At 41.6% G+C, this 20314-nt stretch overlaps 1 protein-coding gene across 6 annotated transcripts in view; it reads right to left on the reverse strand.

Annotated features, from left to right (window-relative positions):
• TUT7 (terminal uridylyl transferase 7) overlaps window positions 1-8937 on the reverse strand; it is a 33676-nt gene extending 24739 nt beyond the window's left edge. For 3 of the 6 annotated variants that reach the window (XM_033511363.1, XM_015653127.3, XM_033511362.1), the window contains exons 1-6: window positions 8817-8937; window positions 6406-6932; window positions 2185-2360; window positions 1539-1655; window positions 759-936; window positions 201-289 (exon numbers count right to left, since the gene is read on the reverse strand). In XM_033511363.1, the coding sequence (XP_033367254.1) occupies window positions 201-289; window positions 759-936; window positions 1539-1655; window positions 2185-2360; window positions 6406-6901 (1056 nt within the window). In that variant the 5' untranslated portion in view covers window positions 6902-6932; window positions 8817-8937. Of the gene's footprint in view, window positions 1-200; window positions 290-758; window positions 937-1538; window positions 1656-2184; window positions 2361-6405; window positions 6933-7541; window positions 7880-8065; window positions 8103-8312; window positions 8700-8816 lie in introns of those variants that run through there. The other 3 variants (XM_015653129.3, XM_015653128.2, XM_033511361.1) reach the window with 3 other exon arrangements.
• Between the last annotated feature and the right edge of the window lie 11377 nt (window positions 8938-20314).

Here is a 20314-nt window from a genome sequence, read left to right on the forward strand (position 1 = left end):
TTGTTATTTTAAGACCAGACCAGCTCTGTTTTACCCAATAGGCTTTTGGAAAAGTGTTAGTGCCACACTATAAAATATATTTAAAATATAAATTAAATATAAATATTTAAAATATAAATTAAACAATATACATTAAATCTACATGAAAATGCAAACATTAAAAACAACAAACAAATACTTCATAAAATGGCCTTACTTACATTAGCAGGAAACTGGGTATCTATGTTTATGTCTGAAGTTTTGAAACCGAATCTGCTATAGGAGGAGCCATACAATCTTAACGAACACTCTGCAACAAAAAGAATTGTATTTCATTTATACTATGCCTGACTTTAAGTCCGTAGCTACTTACAGCATTCTAAATAGATCTTAACAATAAACCTAGTTTTGATAAGAACAGGAAAAGAAGGGTCTTCAACAGCCTGGAAATGTTACTAAATTCTGCCTTCCATGCTGCTGTTGGTAAAGGCTTATCATGAAGGTCAAATCCTCCCCACATCCTTTTCATCTTCACTTTTTACTACAGGCCCATTTGGGTCATGAATACCATTGTAACTTAATTCTGATACAGGTTTATATTGCCTCATCAAGTTGTTCAACAGACTAGTAACTTAACATCCTGTTTTAGAATTTAGAGAGCAAACGTTTTTAACTCATAAGCTGTTGGTGAATTTTTTTGGTTGATTTTTTTTCTCGTTTTTGTTATTATCTTGTTTTTAATAAGTTGGCATATCTAACACTTAAATTGCAAATAATACCTGGCAATTTTTGACGCAGCAAGTTTTCCATCATTGTTTTAATGTTAAGCCTTTCTTCTAGATCTTCATTATGTAAGCCAAATTCACGCACAACATTTTCAATAGCAACACCAATAGCTTGTATTTGGGAAGGCATTGGAGGAGGAAGAGCAGCCAGCAGTTTTTCTTCTTGCTTTTCCTTTCAAGATAACAAGACAGATGTTTGAATGAGTTTCTTGCGTTGCTTAACACGTTAAAATGAATGCCAACAACTCATCCCAACTAATACCACCACCACAAATTTTCCAAGTAATGTAGACAATTTGAAGCAATAAAGAATCTGATACTCCAGGAGGCTTCAGTAATGTTCAGAGATATATATGCATGTATTTGGCATGTTAAAAAAAAATCAACAATTCTCTCATCACCTATGAAGTGTGAAAAGGTAGGAGCTGAAGAGGAAGAACCAGAAAATCTGCAGAAGTCGTATTTTTGTCCACTTCAAGCAGAGAAAGTAGAAGACATTTTAAGAAAAAGGTAAAAGTGATGTTACGCAGTAAGTTATTTCGATGCTTATGCTCAAAACAAATTTGCTTTACATATAAACCAGTCTGTAGTACTCCACAAGTGCTTAATTTTTACAGTATTTTTGAACTGAAATATTAATTCTGACATATAGGTTATAATTGCTAATTCTACCATACCAACTGTATTTGCTTTTTCCTACTCCTCATGGCAAAGTCCAGATCCCAGTCTTACTGTTCTCATCAATATCACTACATACAATTGTGCTTAACTCACCTTTAAGCTTTTCTTGTGTCTTTTTTCTTTAATATGCTTATGAGCAAAAGCCACTGATTCAATCAAAACATCACACAATTTACAGGTGTATTTTGCTGATGGACAGCTTCGAGGTTGCTAAAATAAAGATAATAAAAAAACCCCTGTAACTATAAAGGTATTAATTTCGCTTCATTCAATACCCTTGCTAAGTTCAAAGGACTAACTCTGAAATCTACACCCACTCACATTAGCTTCCTTCCCTCCATATTTGCCATCAAAAACTCTGCACATCAAATAAAACGTCAGAGAAATGATACCATGTCAATCACACCCAACAGTGTATCTTATACAGGAGAAAATACCCAATGCCCTATTAATTGAGCAAACAACCACTCCAGCATTTTAATTAATATCCAATGTAATTCCATGAACTAAAGGAGAAGACATTTTTTGAGCTTACACTGTTATCACTGTTGTAGCAAAAAACCCCAAAACATAAACCCTCTTGTTTTTACAATCCATTAACAGCAATATTGTTAATTAAATTCCGTAACTAAACTTTCTAGCTACAATCAGAGATATTTCTCAAAGTGTACCCTCTACAATGTATTTATATGCACAAAAAATAGGAGAAGTCTATCTATACAAGTAAAGACAGTGGCACCTTCTTCAGTCTATAAATGTAGTCTCGCTTCAATCGTTCTTCAGCTTGCTGCAGCCCCAGAAGTTCTTTTGCTGACAGCACAGATTCATCTATGACTGGACCTTCCACTTCATCATGATCATACTCATCTTTTCTAGTTCTTCTTGGTCTTCTTAGTTTTCTAAGCTTCTTCATTTCTTATAAAGAGTTATGAGAGCAAACAGGTCAAATCACTGCAGTGCCACACAGCATTAAAAAAAAATTTTCTTTAATTAACATTCTACTTATATGAGAGTCAAAGAAGGCACAATTCACCTACCTGGTATAGTTTCACAATTTGTTCTGTGCAAGTCTGATAATACTAAGTGTATATTAGTAACACAACCTTTAGTGCCTTTGTCCCAAACTACAAATAAATCAATTAATTTGTCTTACTGAAGAAAATGACCTTATTTAGATACCTTGGTTAAAACTGGCAAAAAAATAGAACTAAATGCAATAGATATACCTGTATGTCATTATAGTGAAAAGACAGAATATAGCCAAATATTTCAGGATGCCTAGTTAGGCTTTGATAGACAAATAAACTAGACTACAAGTATGGCAGAATTAGAAAGTAGTAGTAGGCCAATCTAAATGATTTATAAGACCTAGCAGCACTCTGATATGGCACTGTTGTGATTACATATGACAATTTATTAACAAGGGATTATTACCAGTGATAATGTCGTTTGCCTTCCAGTTAAACCAGTATATGGATCAGTACTACCTTCACAATATTAAATAAACAAATGGAAAAAAGTAAGCACCACTGCTGGCTACAGAGACTAAAGAATGGACTTGCTAAGTATGTGCACATTGTTTAATAAAACTATAAAACTGTCATAATAATAGTGCTTAAAAAGCTTGTTGCGTTTACAGCACAACCTCTAGAACAAATTAATGCAAATACCACCTCTACTTTTAAGCAAATTTTATCATAATTTTGAAGCAGAAGCTACTATTGGCCCAAAGTCTGTAAAAATCATCTCAGGAATAAATAGACACGTCAGATTTTCACACCTTGCCCTTTACTTGTGCAGCTATACAGGATGTCCCAATGCCTGGAAGTTCCCTTCTTCTAAGAAAGTTTATGCAACTTCCTTATACTCCCAAACTTTTATCATAGCATGAGGATTTAATTTGTAAAAATTAAGAAAGGCAAAAAAAACCTGCTCTTCCAAATAGATTTACAAAATTTATTTCTTGTGACCACAATTTTTGTCTCTAATACTTGGCAAAGAGAAACAACAGAGTTGTGTATTTGTAACCAGTTATTTGATTCAGCTCACTAAGCAGCATGTGTTAGTGGTGTAAACAGTACCAGGACAAAAAAGGTAATAAAATTTCTTTCTTTCAGCAGCAGAAAAAGTTTTAGCGGCAATAAAGAGAACTTAGGCCTAATACGTTGTAGGACCAGTACTCCAAAGGAATCTCCAGGGAGCAGAAACAGAAATCTGAACTTCTGAACCTTCCACACATCCTCCATATTTGCACCAACACTTCTTCTCAAATTCCAAAGATGTGCCATGTCTGTTTGACTACATTTTTAACTAATTAGTGTAGTGAGCCTGGAGGTGTATTACTGTTTTCACAAAAAAAGCCTGTGACAACTACCTACTTACCAAGTATTTCTGTAGCCAACAAGTAACTTTAAAAAAAATTATAAATTAAATAAATACTTCTAATATTTAGTGGTACAACAGTAACAATCTAATTACAGGTTAATTACTAAATAAAGTACTAAAAAACAATGTCACAGATTTGGTAAAAAAAGACATGACAGTAATGAAAAGGATAACCACACAAAAGATTTCAATTCAATGCTAGAAGAAGCATTTTTAGTAATTTTGCTACTTGACACAGAACTTCTGAAGGGACCTTAAGAGGTGACCTATGCCATGCCTGTGCTTCGTAGCAGGATGAAACGAACTCTGTCAAATCTGAGCAATGCTCAGTTAACTTGTTCTTAAAGGCCTTCAAGTACCTTTTTTCATGAGCTGTCCAGACAGCCTCTCCAGAACTTCCCTAGCTTTTACCTCTACAAACTTGCCCTTACTCCTCATCTGAACCTTTCTTTCTCAATTTTAGGCCCATTCCTTTGTGTCCCATCTACTGAAAAGAAACAGTATCGTTCACTACATCAGCTTTTTACAGCCTTCCTAGGCAGAGGAAGATTATTACTATGCCTCCCTACCCTTGTCATTTTGCAGAAAGATTGGGCATTGTTCACAGCTTGAATAGCTTCCGTTTCCTATGTGTCTTGACAACCTTCTTGCTTTTCTTTGCACAGCTTCCATTTTATTCATAGAAGTGGGGGGCTAAAAACTGGACAGAGTACTTCTACTGAGTTTACAGAAGACTCAGGAAAAGGGGTACCTCAGACTGTGAGTCTTTTTTTCATGCCTCACAACCCCATGATAATGACTACTCATTATCATCTTCTGATTCACTCTCATTTCAGATCCTCCTGTGAAAAAAATATTACTTTATAGTTACTTTTTCTCCTTTATCTGCACAGTTGATATTCCTACTTAAACAATGGCATTTACACATACTTTGTACTACTTCCTATATGTAGGTCATTTCTCCAATTGTGCAAAGTTATTTTAATTGACCTTCCTGCTTTTCTGCATTCCATTCCTACTAGCTCCACAGCATATTCAATTTTCAGAGCACACAATATGTCTGCTCTCTTCATTCATCATTAGAGTAGTACAACATTGAATGGAATAGAATCCTCACTCACTAGATGTTTGCTTACTACTTTCTTTAACTGACAGTCTTCAACAGCTTCTGAGTAGTTACCTAATTAGCTCTTCAAGTCTCTTACATTAATTTAATCCAGATACTTTTCTACTAGTTTACTTACAGAACTGTCACATAAGAGTATCTAAAGTAGTACAGTACTAGTACAAGCAGTATCTACCAACTGCCTTTCCCAGGTTCACAGGGGACTGATGATTATTTTAAATAAATAAATTAGGGCTTGGCATATGTTTTCCTTAACAAATGCTTACTTCCTACTTCTTATCTTTGCTACCTTTCAAATATTTACAGTATATTACTTGTTCTAAAATTGACTCTCAAGATTTAAGCTGCACACCAATTATTTTAATTCCTCTTTCAAGAGATACTTGCCCTGTCCTGTAACCAGCAGCTCACTTCCCTTAACTTCTCAAGTATGATTGCCAGTGGTTCCAAAAATCTATTTCAGTGAGTTCCTGAAGTTTCACAGAAAAAAGTTCATTATAATCATCCAGTAAACTGAAGAAAAAAACTTGTGAAAACACTCTACTCTCTCCTCATGTGAGGTTGAGCTGTGTGCAGCTTACTTCTAACAATGAGAGATACTGGGCACCTGTTCACAGTTTATCTTTTTAGTGACAGCTAGTATCAAGGGAAAGGACATTTAACTCCTGGACTTCCTGGTATCAACCAGCAATAGCTTTTCTTCTCAGCAGAAGGTCTGACCACTACTGTCTTTGGCTCCCCCTCTTGAATAAAATTAGACCAATTTCTTGTCTACTGGCATTCCATGTTAGCAGCACCAGACACAAGTTATATTCTCTATATTCTTTGAAGCCTCCTTTTTCAGCTTTACTTGCATTCAATGAAAATACAATGGTATTGATTAGTCCACCCTCCTTTAGGCTGTCCTTCCTAACATTTCAATGCTTTGGGTTTGTACTCTGATTATTAGTACCAATTTCCCACAGAGAAGTTAAATATGAAGAACTAGATTTGTGTTATAACTGTACTGAGCTCTCACAATATTTGACATGGTGTTGCTTTCAATCTTCATTAAGGCACATCATTAAAGACCTCATTAGTAGCTCCAAAAATCTTATCCTGTTATCAGCTTAATTGAACGATCTCTTACCAGCCTTGACAGATTCCATCAAACTGTACATGGAAAACAACGAACAGGGACACTACACAGATGATGCAATCTACTTACTCCTACCACTCACAGGCTAAACTACAAAGACAACAGAATCTATAAAACAAGTTCTGCATTATTTGCTGTAACAATCTGTCAGACATGCTACACATATAGTGCAGTCAATAGTTTGCAATACGTGAGAGAACAAAACCACTTCTTTGCTTTAACAGTTAATCTTGAAATTTTACTTTTCAGTAACACATGTAGGAGGCTACTTTACTGGATAGCTATGTTAGAACAAAGGAACATGTGATTACCAGAACTTCCTCTCTGCATGTCTGGCACATCTTTGCTCAATAAATCTTCCTGAAGTTGTCGTCTTACATTTCTGTTTCCAGCACCTTCCCCTTCATGAAAAGAGTCCTTTCTTGTCCTGCCATGCCCAGGAATCCAGGCAGCAGAACGGTACTCTCTCCAGCTGTCAGAAGTACCACGGTGGTCATCAGATACCCATTTCTTCGTTTGGTCTCTTTGGATATCATTTAACTTTGACCCTTGACTGTAAGTTGTGTTTTTAAGGGAATTTGGGCTACTCAAAACACTTCGTGGCCCTCGCCTGGGACTGCTTCCATAATGACCTGGAGTTCCCTTTTTCTTTTGCAGGCTGGTATCTATTTTATTGCTATAGCCACTTCCATGTTCACCCATGACTTGGTAGTCTTTCTGTAAGGGACTGTCCTTTAATTCTTCTTGATGCAAAATTTCCTGTTCCTTATTTTGTTTGGTAAAGCAAGGTTTTGCAGCATCTCCCATGGTTATTGCTGTTCAATTTAGTGATTCCTACCTAGAAATCAAAAAGTTAAAAGCTGTATGTTAAAGTCAATCACGGAATGAACACTAAGTATTAACGGCTGTGAAAATCTCAACAATCAAAGCCTTGGCAGAAAAGGCAAGAAAAGGCAGTCCAAAACTCAGGTCTATTCACTTAGTATGTCTTAACACCTATTAGCGGTTCATAAAATGCAGAGACGGCCTGTGGCTTTTCCAGGCACTAAAGTCTAGATAGCTTTAGGACAGATAGAAAATTTTAAGTGTCTACATCAGTCTCAGCAGGGAAGCTTTGAAAGAATGTTTGAAGAAGGCATAAACGAGGATGGCCCTGAGGTCATTCCATGTATCAGAATATTCTTCTTTGTCCACAGACAAAGCAGACACTTTGTTCACCTTGTTAAGAATGAAAATCATGATCAGAGGACACAGAGAAGCAGAAGCTAAGTTGCAATCTAGCTATCAGGCAAGCATGATATAATGACTTAGTAACAATGAGCACTCTGCACTTTTTAGCCAGACCACCACTGTGAGGTCTCACATTGCTCAGTATTAAGCACTTCTATTTCACATTATTTTAGCATTGTCTAAAACATCTGGACCACTGAAATGCTTGCATACCCACCTCTCTTTCTTTGGTTACCTCCATGTTCTTACTGCAAAACACTTCCAAAGAGCTCTAAGTCCAATGATGCCAACAAGCCATGTGTACTGTGAAAGGGGAACTACAGGAAGCCACTGTGTAAAAAATGTTAAGTGGCAGTGGTCTGATGGACACTGAATATTTTACGATTTAGAAACAGACACATACAACTAAACAAAAAAGATTTTCTCCTTCAAAATATGTGTAGGTGCTTAATGATGCAGATAAAGCTGTAAAGATATGTAAAGAGCATTTTCACACACCTAAACACCACAAAATGCCCTTCCATTGCCATTAATATGGGAGTAGGGTACCTATTATTTTACTTATTTTCTTTTTTTTCTAATTCTGCAGGCTACAAAGGCACTCTTAAGCATCTCAGTGTCTGCATTTTATAGGCCTGAGGCTTTTCCTGTTTATGTCCCTCTTAAAATGAAGACAGTTTTTTGGTCCCACACGAGCAACAAAACAAAAAGAATTCTTGTCCTAAAGACCAGAATTCTTACCCAGTTATGTACATCTCTGGTAATGCAGCTGCTCCAGCTAGGAGAGGAAAGAAAAGTTTCAAACGCACATAGTGCACTTATTTCCTATTTTAAGTAAGAAACGCTGTCAAACCCGAATTTCAGAGTGACCTAAACGCAGCTTTTTTTAGAGTTATCCCCAAAAGGAACGCCCACACCCTGCCGCCAGGCCGGATGACGACACCTCCCTGCCCTGGAAGGAAGCAGAAAAGTCGAAGTTTACATTCACCTCCGGCTCCCAAGCACGATAGGAGGTGCGAGCCTGGCGTGGGCAGGGGGCTGCCCTGGGGCATCGACGTCGCAGATAAGCAGGACACAGTTGCCTGCGGGGCCAGCAGCATCAGGCAGCGCCGGCCAAGCTGCCAGCGGAACCCAGGCGCAGATGTTAGGATACCGGCGCCGAAAACACACTACGTGGGCCAGGGCTCCCCTGCCCTCACGCCGCAGTTCCTGGCTCGCTCCTCCTCGTCTTCCCACAGGCTAACCAAGGTCCCCAGCCCCCTCCTGTTGACCCCCGACGCCGGTGGAGGGACTGTGGCGCAGCATAACCCAAACCTGCCGCCTCAGCCGGACACAGCCCGCGAGCACAGGGGCGCGGCAGGGCCACGAAGGGAGGGAGGGAGGGGAAGAGGGAGGCAAAGCGACTTGCGAGGGGGACAGGACGCCGGTGGAGACCGCCCGCTGCCGGGAAAGGCCTCACCCTGCCGCCGGCCGCCGAGAGAAGGGCACTCACCGCCCGATACCGCTACCGCCGGCCCACCCGCCGCCCAAGGCTCGCCATTGTGGCGCGACGGAAGCGGCGCTGTTCCCCCGACGCGCCCGATCCGCGCGGGTCTTCCGGCAGCGCAGGCCCGCCCTCCGCGCCCGGCCGGGCGGGGCGGGACAGGGCCGAGCCCGGAGGTGAGGAGGGTGCTACTCGGAGTGGGCTCGGAAAGCGTGCGTGGGCCGACATCGACGTGTCACGTAGACTATGGTGCTGAGTGTTGCGTCCAGTCTTTCCTGAAACGTCCGTTCGTGGTGACCCCAGCAGCTCCCTGGGCAGGCCGTTGCCACGTCTGATCACCCTTTCTGTGAAGAAATTACTTCTGATGTACAAACTGAGGCTCCCCTACCGCAGCTTGAGGATCTGTCCTCTTGTCCCGGCATCTGGTGCCTGTGAAAAGAGGCAGACCTCCACCTGGCTGCACTCGCCTTTCAGGCAGTTGCAGAAAACAAGAAAGTCTCCCCTGAGCCTGCTCCAGGCTAAGCACCTCAGCTAATTCAGCCACTCTTCGCAGGACTTGTGCTCCTTGCCCAGCTCCACGGCTCTTCTCTGGACACGCTCCAGCGACTCACTGCCCTTGCAGTGCCCTTGCAGTGCCCTTGCAGTGAGGAGCCCAAATATGAACAGATTTGAGGGGCGGCCTCACCAGTGCCCAGCACAGGGGGACAATCACTGCCTTGGTCCTACGCCATTAGCGACTGATTCACTGACTGTATCACTGTTGCTGATACAGGCCAGGAAGCCATTTATCTTGGTCACTGAATCATACATATTGCAGCCATCTCCCAGAGAATAAGTACACAGTTTTCTGGCTTGTTGAGAAGAAGATTCTGTTGCAATGAAGGTGCTGCAACAAACCTCTAGGTCCCCTGATTTCAGGCCAGAGGGTGGCAAGAAAATAAATAGGAGCAGGAGTGATGGTTGGCACCAGGAAAAGAACACTTTAATAAGGAATAAAAGAAAACAGGGATGATGCCCAAAAGCCAAACAACAATAACCAGGGAGAGCACCATGGGGGTGACTAACCAAAGACGAGAATGAAGGAAGGCACAGCAATGTAACCTCATAGGACGAACATTATAGTAGCCTAACCATATAGGGAGCAACATTACCCAGTCTGTAACTGACAAGTAACTTATTTAACATAACAGAGAGGTATCTTCGGGAAGACTTCTAAAACGCTGTAACTTCCCACAGCTTCAGATAGATGACTATTGCCTCTTCAGAGGCAATAGTCGGCTGGCTCAGGTCCCCAGCCAGGCTGAATTCCACAGGTCTCTTTCCACTGTGATTTTGCATTCATATTTATGGAAAAGAGGGATTCTCATTAAACCTTTTGAGGTCATCCTCATACAAATTCACCTTCCTATTCCAGTTCAGACTTCTTGAGCAAAATGTGTACAAGCATAAAGGTTTTGAAGGTAGGTAAATAGCAGAGACTTCCCAGAATAATTTATGGTACCTTTCCAAGACAGGAACTTATAGCCTTTATAGTGCTTTGCATTAACAGTCAGAAGATATTTTTGGCTTCCCCTCTATTAACATTTCCTGATAAGATGCTTTCTGGAAAGGACCTGACAAGGAAGAATAGCATATCTTACCAAAACAATTCCAGTAAGTAGGTGTGGCTGAGGGTACCAAACATGAGAACTGACCCCTTGCCTCCTCCTTCAGTAAAATTGCTGAGTTTCTGCAGGCTCAGCATGTTTCATGTCATATTGACTGGTGGGTCAAGCAGTCTTTGGTTTGATAAAAGCTTCTCACTAGTGCAGCCATGCAAGACTGTCTAAAGTTTCTGTCATTTTTTATGAAACTAAAATTCCTGTGTTTTTTTTTGTAAAAGTCAGTGATTCGCATTTAAATTTCAATTAGATGGATTATCGTATGCTCAAATACTAGCATTTTCTATGCATGATCAGACAAAAATAAGAGGAAATGAGCTAAAAGTGTCATATGTCCTAAACACACATGCTGCTTGCTTGGAAAGCCTAAATTTTGATCAGCTGAGATTTTTTTCTAAATAGGTAGCGTGAAGATGCAATTAGTCAGTTTTTGTGAGAAAAAGTAAACTTAGCATGTGAAATGGTAAAGATGACTGGCAGATCTTGCTAAATTTATCAGTAATAAGAGAGAGAAGTTGAGAAATAGTAAAAGAGTACAACTCAATAAATCGAGTAAGATCAACTAGATGCGTATAAATGATAAGACTGGTCTTAAAGAAGAAAACAGTATTGGGCATTAGAAAATCATATTTTATTTTTGAAGAAACATAGTTTTTGGATTTTTTTTTAGTATTGATCTTGAATCACTGCAGACATTTTGTTCTACAGTTTGAGCAGACAAGTATATTATGTATCTTTTAAATAACTTTAGTTTTTCTTTCCTGTTGTAGAAAATATACTGTTTTCCTTTATGAAAGCTTGTTCACCAAGGAATAAAGGATTGCCTTTTTCTGTGGTTTTGTGAGACAAACTGGGCCAGTTTGGGATTATACTTGTACCATACTTGTGCTAATGGGGATTGGCCAGGCACAGAAGTGGTAGGAAGCTGAAGTAGACTCCTGTTTTGACTGTGACTCACACAGCTCTTGGAGCCTCACCCCATACCTGCTTTGTCATCTCTCAGTATTTTATTGTTGGGACACTCTCCATCTTGAAAAGCTACTAAGCTACTAAAAGCGCTGACACTGTTGCTGTTTGTCTTCAGTGAAAGATTGAATCAGCAAAAGATTGCATCACTTGCAGATAAATCAGAAAATCTGTCTGCTAGATATTTTATGGTGAGATTTTCTGGAAGACAGTGGATCTGGCCATTTAGACCCAAAATGAACTTGGCCAAATATGGTGTCCTTCTCCAACTAATTGTGCCTCTCCAGAATACTTGCTGGTGTGGTAGTATGAGGAGCAGAAAAGGCCTTGATGCTAAGTGCTACTCAGCAGTAACTAAAAGATCTCTGCATTTCCAAGATTTTTTCCAGTATACATCCAAAATGTTGTCCCCATACTAGATACCATGAAGAAATCTATCTCTACTTCAGTGCAAACTAGAACATTCTCCACCAGTTATTCTATATCATTTATGGTATCTTTAGATCCCACCTTATCAAATACCTACTTCCCCTTAAAAGGTTTATGACATGCCCATAATTACCCACAAAATGCTCACTGTGTTTATTTGGTGTATGACTTTGTGCTCCATATGTTATGATGGTCACTCCGGATGCAGAAGTAGTGTGTTGCATGGAGTCATTTGGCACTGAAGGCAGCTCTGGTCAGGTCACTGCTGCACTCACACTGCTGCACTCACACTGTGTGCAGAAAATCACATGTGGGAAGCCAGTGTCCACAAAGGAAACAGTGGAGTCCTGCAACTTTATTTGAATAAAGGGAATTAATCCACTGGGGCATACCCCCATCAGGTTTCTTTCTGGAGGTTTTAGAGGATGCAGTCTCCTTTTATCCTAAACTCCCAGCTGCATGTTGCCCTCTTACTTTACCCATTGGCTGAGGAACAAGGAAGGTACAGGCTTCCTGAACTGCTTACCACATATTCCCCCGCTCTTGGACCCTTGTCATTTTCCTCCAAAAGTCAGAAGTTCAGGCTATCTGGGTTCTGCAGTACACTAGGTCCTGACCTATTTGTCTGTTACCCTAAAGTTCAAGAGTCTGTCTGTCTGGGTTATATAACAAACCTGCCGTTTGAGGTTAGTAGAGATATTAAGACCCATTTCAAAGACATTAACACCCATATCCTCAGCCATTGTAAAGACATTAGCACACATCTTTTCCTGTCAACTGCTTCTTATGATATTCATCCTTCTTTGATTCAGGTAGTTTCTGGTGTAGGACTTTCTGTAACACCCAGCTCAAATCATGTTTTGCAATAATTTAAACATACATCCATTACATTCTCCAGCCCTGGTCCCTTTGGACTAGGCTGTAAATTTTAACATGACAATGAATTCCTGCTCTTGTCTCTAGCTTTACTAGCAGCAAGAGATTTCTGCTGTAATACTGTCAATAGGTGGCAGCCATAGCAGTGGTCATATACAGTGTCATCATATACACTGCCATCTTAAAACTGAAATAGTGAATTTTCACTTGGGATTAAATCACCTTGAGGTACACATTGCACTTGACCATCTTTCTGCTTTTACCAAGTCCAGACAGGTTCTTGAGCAAAAACCATTCTATGAATAGGTTTAACCTTTCCTGACAAAGGAATAACTTTCTTTTAGTCAGTTTCTCCTGTGTACTGTTTGGATATTTTCTTTTTCCACGGAGACCTTGATTTGGCAGGGCTAGGTCAAGTGGCAGATGTTCTAATGTTAACTAGCCAAGTGACTTCTGCTAAATGTATTTCACAATGCTTGAATGTATGTCCTGGTTACAGAGAGGGACGGCTAGTTTGGTATTATGTGGGTGTTAGCAAACTGAGTATTCTACTGCCCTCTGTACCATTTCTGACAAACTTTTAATGATGTGTCATATGCAGTAGGTGCCCAGCCCACACCTGGCACCTCAGGCTACAAGCTGGGTTAAATGAGATAAGGGAGAGGAGCCAAACCCTTTGAGGAGGTGAGTTTTTCTTTTTCTGCACAAATGACTTTGCAGTGCCAACTCCTTCCGGATAAGCACCAGCATAGTCCCACTGATCCTGAGGGGATCATCTCTTCCAGTGGGCCATAATGGACTTAGTGGCACTAGTGAATAGGCAGCTGCAATGACTCAAAGTGTTACATCATTCCATTGTGCAACTGCCTGCCCTGGGGGAGGTACTGAGCATTCCCACCTGAAGGCGACTGTGTATGATCTTGGTGTTTGGAGACTTGGGACCCCCGCCACCCGTGGATGGATCCAGAGGAGAACCACCACTTTTTACTGCAACCATCACTTCAACAGGACTACAATCACCACTTGATGGGACTGTGACCACCACCTTGGCCAACAGGATGCCAGGTTGTAGTCTGACTTTATGGGTCTAAGCCAGTTTTAATGTATTATTGCATTATTGTAATCTTTCTATTAAACTGGGACTCTGACCTGAAATCTCTTTTATGAGATTTCTCCTACCAGTTTACTTTCAAACCAGCCCAATGTACCAGCACCTATTACTCTCAGTGTAGTTTTTAACAGACATTTAGTTTTCCTGGAGGCTGTGCATAACAGGAAATGTGATCACCTGGTTGATGTCAGACCCTTTAGTAGGTAGCCAGGCTACAAGTTTGCTTCAGGAATGAATCCTGATTTAATTATTTCAGTCACCACCGAACTTGCTCTTTAAGGCCCAAAACAATAATCCAGGCAGTGGCATGGGTCACGTGGTTTCTAACCATTCAGTAGTCATCTCCATCACTGTCAGCAGATGGTGCTTGCCCTGACAAGTTCATGGTAGTCTGATATGATCAGTCTGCAAGGCTTCCCTGTATTGATGTTTCAGCCGTCATCTTCAATGCCAAAAGGGCTTTAGCTCTTGGCCTATTTAATTATGATGCACTCTTTGCAGTCATGGATAACCTGAGCAACGGCATCAGTGGTCAAGTCCATGCTTTGATCGTGGGCCCATTTGTATGTTTCTTCTCTTCCTACATGTTCTGATATATCATATCAGATATATGTGATAGTTCACCCTTATATTCCCAGTCCAGAACCATCTGAGTCACTTCCATTTTAGCAGCCTGGCTCATTGTTTTGATGTTCTTCAGTGGCAGACTATTTGCTTTGTGAACACTTATGTGAAGTACTTTTACAACCAGATTCACCACATGAACAGCAATATCTCACTGCAATTCAACAGCCCAGATGGATTTACTTCTGCTCTGCCACCTGCTCTGCTTTCATTGCTGTAGCCAGCCCTGAAGCATTTACCACAATCCATGACTCAGTGCAGAGATAAAATACTGGTCATTTTTCTTTTTCAGCAGTGTCTAAAGCCAGCTGGAATGCTTTCCCTTCTGCAGATTGACTCAGTTTAACTTGTCCATCAGCACTGTCTGCAACTTAGAATATAGCACCACAGCTTTCCACCTTTAATATTTTCCCATAACATGGCAGGATCTGTCTGTAAATAAGGCATATTAGTTCATTTTCTGGTAACTATACAGTAACCAACTGCTCTCTCTTAATCCCTTGCTGGGGGTTAGGTGTTCTTCCTTTAGTTCTGGTTCACCTATGGAATTTTTATGCATTAGTTGCAGGGAAAACCTGATGGCTGCTACTTGGTGGGTGCTTGAGAAATACCAAGAGTGTATTGGCTGGGCCCAGGGGGGAAGGGGGGTAGGAAAAAGAGAGGGCGAGGGCAGCTGAGGGCTGGCTGGCTTCTTCAGCTTCAGAGAAGGACACTGTCTGGGAGCCGTTGTGGTGTAGAGAAGGGAATTTGCCATCACAGAGATGGAGCTGCTGCTGCTTCTTCTCCTTCTCCCCTCTTCGTTGGTGGCCTCACACCCCCTGTCCTGCCGGGACGTGTGGCAGTGCCAGGAGCTGCTGATCCACCTCAGCCACCGGCCCAGGATCTCAGCTCATCCCTGCTGTTCCAGCTGGGTGTTCCTCAGAGCCCTGCAGGAGCACCGGGACTGACTCCCCCAAGGGTTTGTGAAGCAAAGCCTCTCCTCCATCCCTTCCCGTCTCTGCCGAGAAGGCTGTCATGGGGTCCCTGCTTCTGTTTTGTTGTTAATGCTGTAGTTATTGTTGTTTGTGTGCCTGGTTATACATACCAGTAAAGAACCATTATTCACATCCCCTGATCTCTGCCTGAGAGCCCCTTGATTTTGAAATAATAGTACTTCGGAGGGAAGGGATCTCCATTTTCATTCCAAGGGAGGTTCCTGCCCTCCCTAGCAGACACCTGTCTTCCAAAGCCAAGATAGCCCTTAAGCTCTTAAGGAGCCACCTCTTCTAGTGACACTCCAAAATTTCAGCCCTCTGTCCATTCCATGATCACTTCCAGGATTCTTGGGTGGTTAAGGCTTCCTACGTGAATCCATTGGGTTATCAGTTAGTCATGTCACATCAGTTGCATGATGTGTAGAGGGGAACCTCCTTTTGAACATTCAGAACAGCATGGACAATCAAAATTATGCCAGAAGGTACTGTGCTTCATTACTAACTGGTGGCTCAAATTGTGTTATAGACTGCTAGTATCTCTTTTTTAACTGGAGTGAAATGGCCTTCAGAGCATCCTGGCTTCAAAACCCTAAGGGTCAATTGTGAGTCTCTCTTGAGGGTTTTCTGCCAGAGCCCCCATGTAAGACCATTAATCATGGCTGAGGTATAAAGCACATTTTTAGCATTTTGTCCTTTTCAGACTGGCCCAAGTGCTAATGCATGAACTGTCTCCTACTTGATTTGTTCAAAGGCTTACTGCTGCTCAGGGCCCCTCTTATGGGTCATGTGACAGAGAGGGGTTGTAATCAGACTGCAACCCAGAATATGCGTTCTCCAGAAACCCACAACACCCAAGAGCTTGTTTCTTTTTTGTTAGTTGATGAAAACATAGCTGTTACGTTATTGATCACATCCATTGAGACATGATGATGCCTATCTTGCCATTTTGTTCCTGCAAATTGGATTTCCTGTGTAAGTACTTTGACTTTGTTTCATAGCAAAACCCGCTTTCAAGAGAATTTGCATTAATGTTCTCCCATAATCATACATTTCCATGTCTGTGACACAGTAATGTCATTAATATATTGTAAGTCTTCAGGAGGCTCACTTTGTTTGAGTTCAGTCTGGATCTATCCCTAACAACTGGTAGGCTTATGTTTCTACCCTTGGAGCAATTGATTCCAGATGTACTGGATACCTCTCCATGTGAAAACAAACTGTGGTCTGCATTCTGTTGTAAAAGGGATCAAGAAAAATGTATTAGTGACATCAGTGGTTGCATACCATTTGGCTGCCTTTGACCCCAGGTCCCACTGGAGTTCTAGTATGTCTGATAGAGCACCATGCAATGGCATTATGGCATCATTCAATATATGGCAGTCCACTGTTAGCCTCCACTTTCTGTTACATTTTTGCTCTGACCTAGAGGGCCTTATTAAACGGTGAATGAGCCTTACTGATGACTCCTTGACTCTACAGTCACTGAATCAGGCTATGTATGGGAACCAGAGTCTCTGTTGGTTCAGTACTGTAGCTGATGTGTTGTCTTAACATCTGCTGTTCTCCAACCTGCAGCAACCCCACAAAGGAAGGATCCTCTGAATGACCAGGCAAGCTAGACAGCTGTTTAATTTTCTCTGTACTTAAGGCAGCTATACCAAAAGCTCACTGGTACCTTTTTGGGTCCTTGAAATACTCTCTCCTGAGGCATGCTATGTCAAGGACATATGGATCTCTGGGCTGGTCACAATTGCTGCTTGTAAGATAAGCTTACCTCAGCCTCCAACATGGACAGTTCTCAGGATCCTGGCATCACTCCAGAAACTGAGATGGATGCTGCCTCTTTGTAATCTCATGGTTTTGGGGTATACTGTGCACCAGTGCCCAGTAGAGCTTCAGACCCCTGTGGGGCTGATATTACAGGCCATAGGATGCATGCAGTCCAGTAAAACCAGTTGCCCTCTGCTGGGCTGAAGGCAAGGCCCCTCTTTTCCTGGTTGGGATCTTTATTGCTTGATTTTTGTAACTGCAAAACAGAAGTCCCTTAATCAGGGTCAAAAGTACAATCAATCCTTCTACTTGGCTTAACAGACACAGGGATAGTAATTGTCCTGGCTGAATGCCTTTTGGCTGCTGCTTTTCCTTCCAGTACCCCTACTTGCCAAGTAGGTTTAGTGTCCCACTCCCACATGTCCTCCCTCCTACCGTTCAGGAAGAACTGCAGGGTTGTGTGCTTTGTGTGATGGTGTGGGTGCAGTGGTACCCTCTCCCTTGAACAACAAAAGAATATCAGAATCCATAGAATCCTTGCATTTGGAAAAGACCTTTCAGATCATCAAGTCCAATTGTTAAGCCAGTACCACTGTGTTCACCACTAAATTATGTCACATAAAATACACATAGGTGTATTGTAGATACTTGCCATAGTTGAAGTGTTAGGGCTGGGTTGGACTCGATGATCTTGAGGGTCTCTTCTAACCTAGTGATTCTGTGTGATTCTTTGTGATACTGCTGGCGATGGTGACTCCACCACTTCCCTGGGCAGCCCATTCCAATGCTTGACCACCCTTTCATTGAAGCAATTTTTCCTGCTATCCAATCTAAACATCTCCTGTTGCAACTAGAAGCTATTTGCTCTTGTCCTATCATGTTGTTACCTGGAAAAGAGACTAACATTCATCTGGCTACACCTTCCTTTCAGGCAGTTGTAGAGTCATAAAGTTCACCCTGACCCTCCTTTTCTCCAGGCTCAAGATTCTCAGCTCCCTCAGCTACTCCTCATAGGACTTTTTCTCCAGACCCTTCACCAGCTCCTTTGCTCTTCTCTGGACATGCTCCAGCACCTCAATGTCTTTCTTTTTTCCCAAAACTGGCTACAATACTCTTGGTGCAGCATTGGCAGTGTCAGTACAGAGGGACAATCACTGTCTTGGTCTGGCTGACCACACTCTTTCTGATACAAGCCGTGATGCCACTGGCCTTCTTGGCCACCTTCCTGGGCTGGCTCATGTTTAGCCAGCTGATGACTGGGAGCCCCAGATTCTTTTCCACCAGGCAGCTTTCTGGCCTTTCTGCCCTAAGCCTGTAGCAGTAACTATGGTTGTTGTGACTCAGGGACAGAACCCAACACTTGGCATTATTGAACCTCATACAGTTCACCTCAGCCCATGATCCAGGCTGTCCAGATCCTTCTGTAGAGCCTTCCAGCCCTTTATCAGATCTACTCAGTTTGGGGTCATCTGGGAACTGACTGAAGTGCACTTAATCTCTTCATCCAAATAATTGATGAAGACATTAAACAAGACTTGCCCTGATACTGAGCCTTGGGAAGCCCAATAGTAACACGATGCCAGCTGGATATGACTCTACTCACACAAACACTTTATGGGCCCAGCCAGTTTTTAATGCAGAGAACAGTGTACCTATCTAAGACATCAGCCAGAATGCTTTGGGACATGGTGTTAGAAGTCTTGACTGAACTCTGTAGACAGCCCCAGCTCTTCCCTCATCCTAAGTGCATCAGCTCTTCATAGAAAGAGATCAGGTCAAGCTACACCTTAATATGGAGGGAGAGCAGAACAAACCCTGTAAGTTTTAGATGTTAAAACCACTGTTGTCTGCAAATCCCACACATTTCAGATTGATATCTGCTCACTAGATGGCAGCAGATTCAAAAACATGGAACAATTACAGCTCAAACCACCCATAAATACATAATGTAAAGACATGCTTTTGTAGTGAAATAAAAGTGCAATAATAAAACATGATTAAAAACTTAACTGGTCTGGATAAGGACAATGCATGGTTGGGAGAAAATGGGAGCACAGACTTCAGACTGGTCCAGTAAGTAGAGTCTTTTCCCAAAATTTCTGTACCATCTCTGCTTTGCCTTCCCTCCCAGGCCGAGATTTCTGCCATTTCTCTGGATCACTAGATTACAGCTAGCATGTCTGTGCTTTCTTTTGCCACATCCAAGACCTCTGTGTCAGTAGAATCTAAGAGAATATATTAGAATAGTTTCCCATTCTGTGAAAGACTTTCTTATTCTAATGGTGTTTCACCTGAAAAATTTCTTTACTCTGAAGTACAGAGACTGTATAAGAGAGGCAGGTAAAATATATTTAGCTAACTGTCATGATCTTAAAAAGCTGTAGAACACCTCTATGTCTGATATTTTCCTCAGAACTGTGTCAGTTCCCTCAGACAGAAATTATGCCTATGTCTGTCTGTTATAAAATTAAATATTTGAGAAGTTCTGATGAAAAATCTCATAAACTGAAAGGGTAACCCCTTCTGTTGGTGTAGGTAGAGTTAGAAGACATGTCTTCCAGGTACATGGATCTGTAAACTTCAGTGTAGTTCCAATGGTTTGCCAATACTACTGTCACAGAATTGCAGAAGGGTTGAGTTTGGAGGGGACGTCTTGAGATTCCCTAGTCTGTAAATCTTTGTCAAGAAGAGTAACCTGGAGCAAGTTACATAGTACTGTAACAGTTGGATTTTGAGTATCTCAAAGGGTTGAGATGCTGTGGCCTCTCTGGGTAACCTGTGTCAGGTTTTGACTACCTTCACAGTAAAAAGAATTTTCTGATGGAATGTAGTATTTTAATTTGTGCTCATGATCGCTTGTCCTGTCTATGGGCAGGTGACAGAGCCTGGCTTTGTCACCTCTGCACTCTCACATTGTATACTTATGTACACTGATGTACACAAGATACCCTTGAGTTTTCTACAGAGGAAGAGGCCAGCTCTCTCACTCTCTTCTTGTATGAAAGATGCTGCAGTCCCTTCATCATCTTTGTGTCCCTCGGTAAGACTGGCTTCAGTCTGCTCATGCTTTTTTTTGTTTTGAGGAGCCCAGAACTG

This window comes from Parus major, chromosome Z (genome assembly GCF_001522545.3).
Source record: "Parus major isolate Abel chromosome Z, Parus_major1.1, whole genome shotgun sequence".
NCBI lineage: Eukaryota > Metazoa > Chordata > Aves > Passeriformes > Paridae > Parus > Parus major.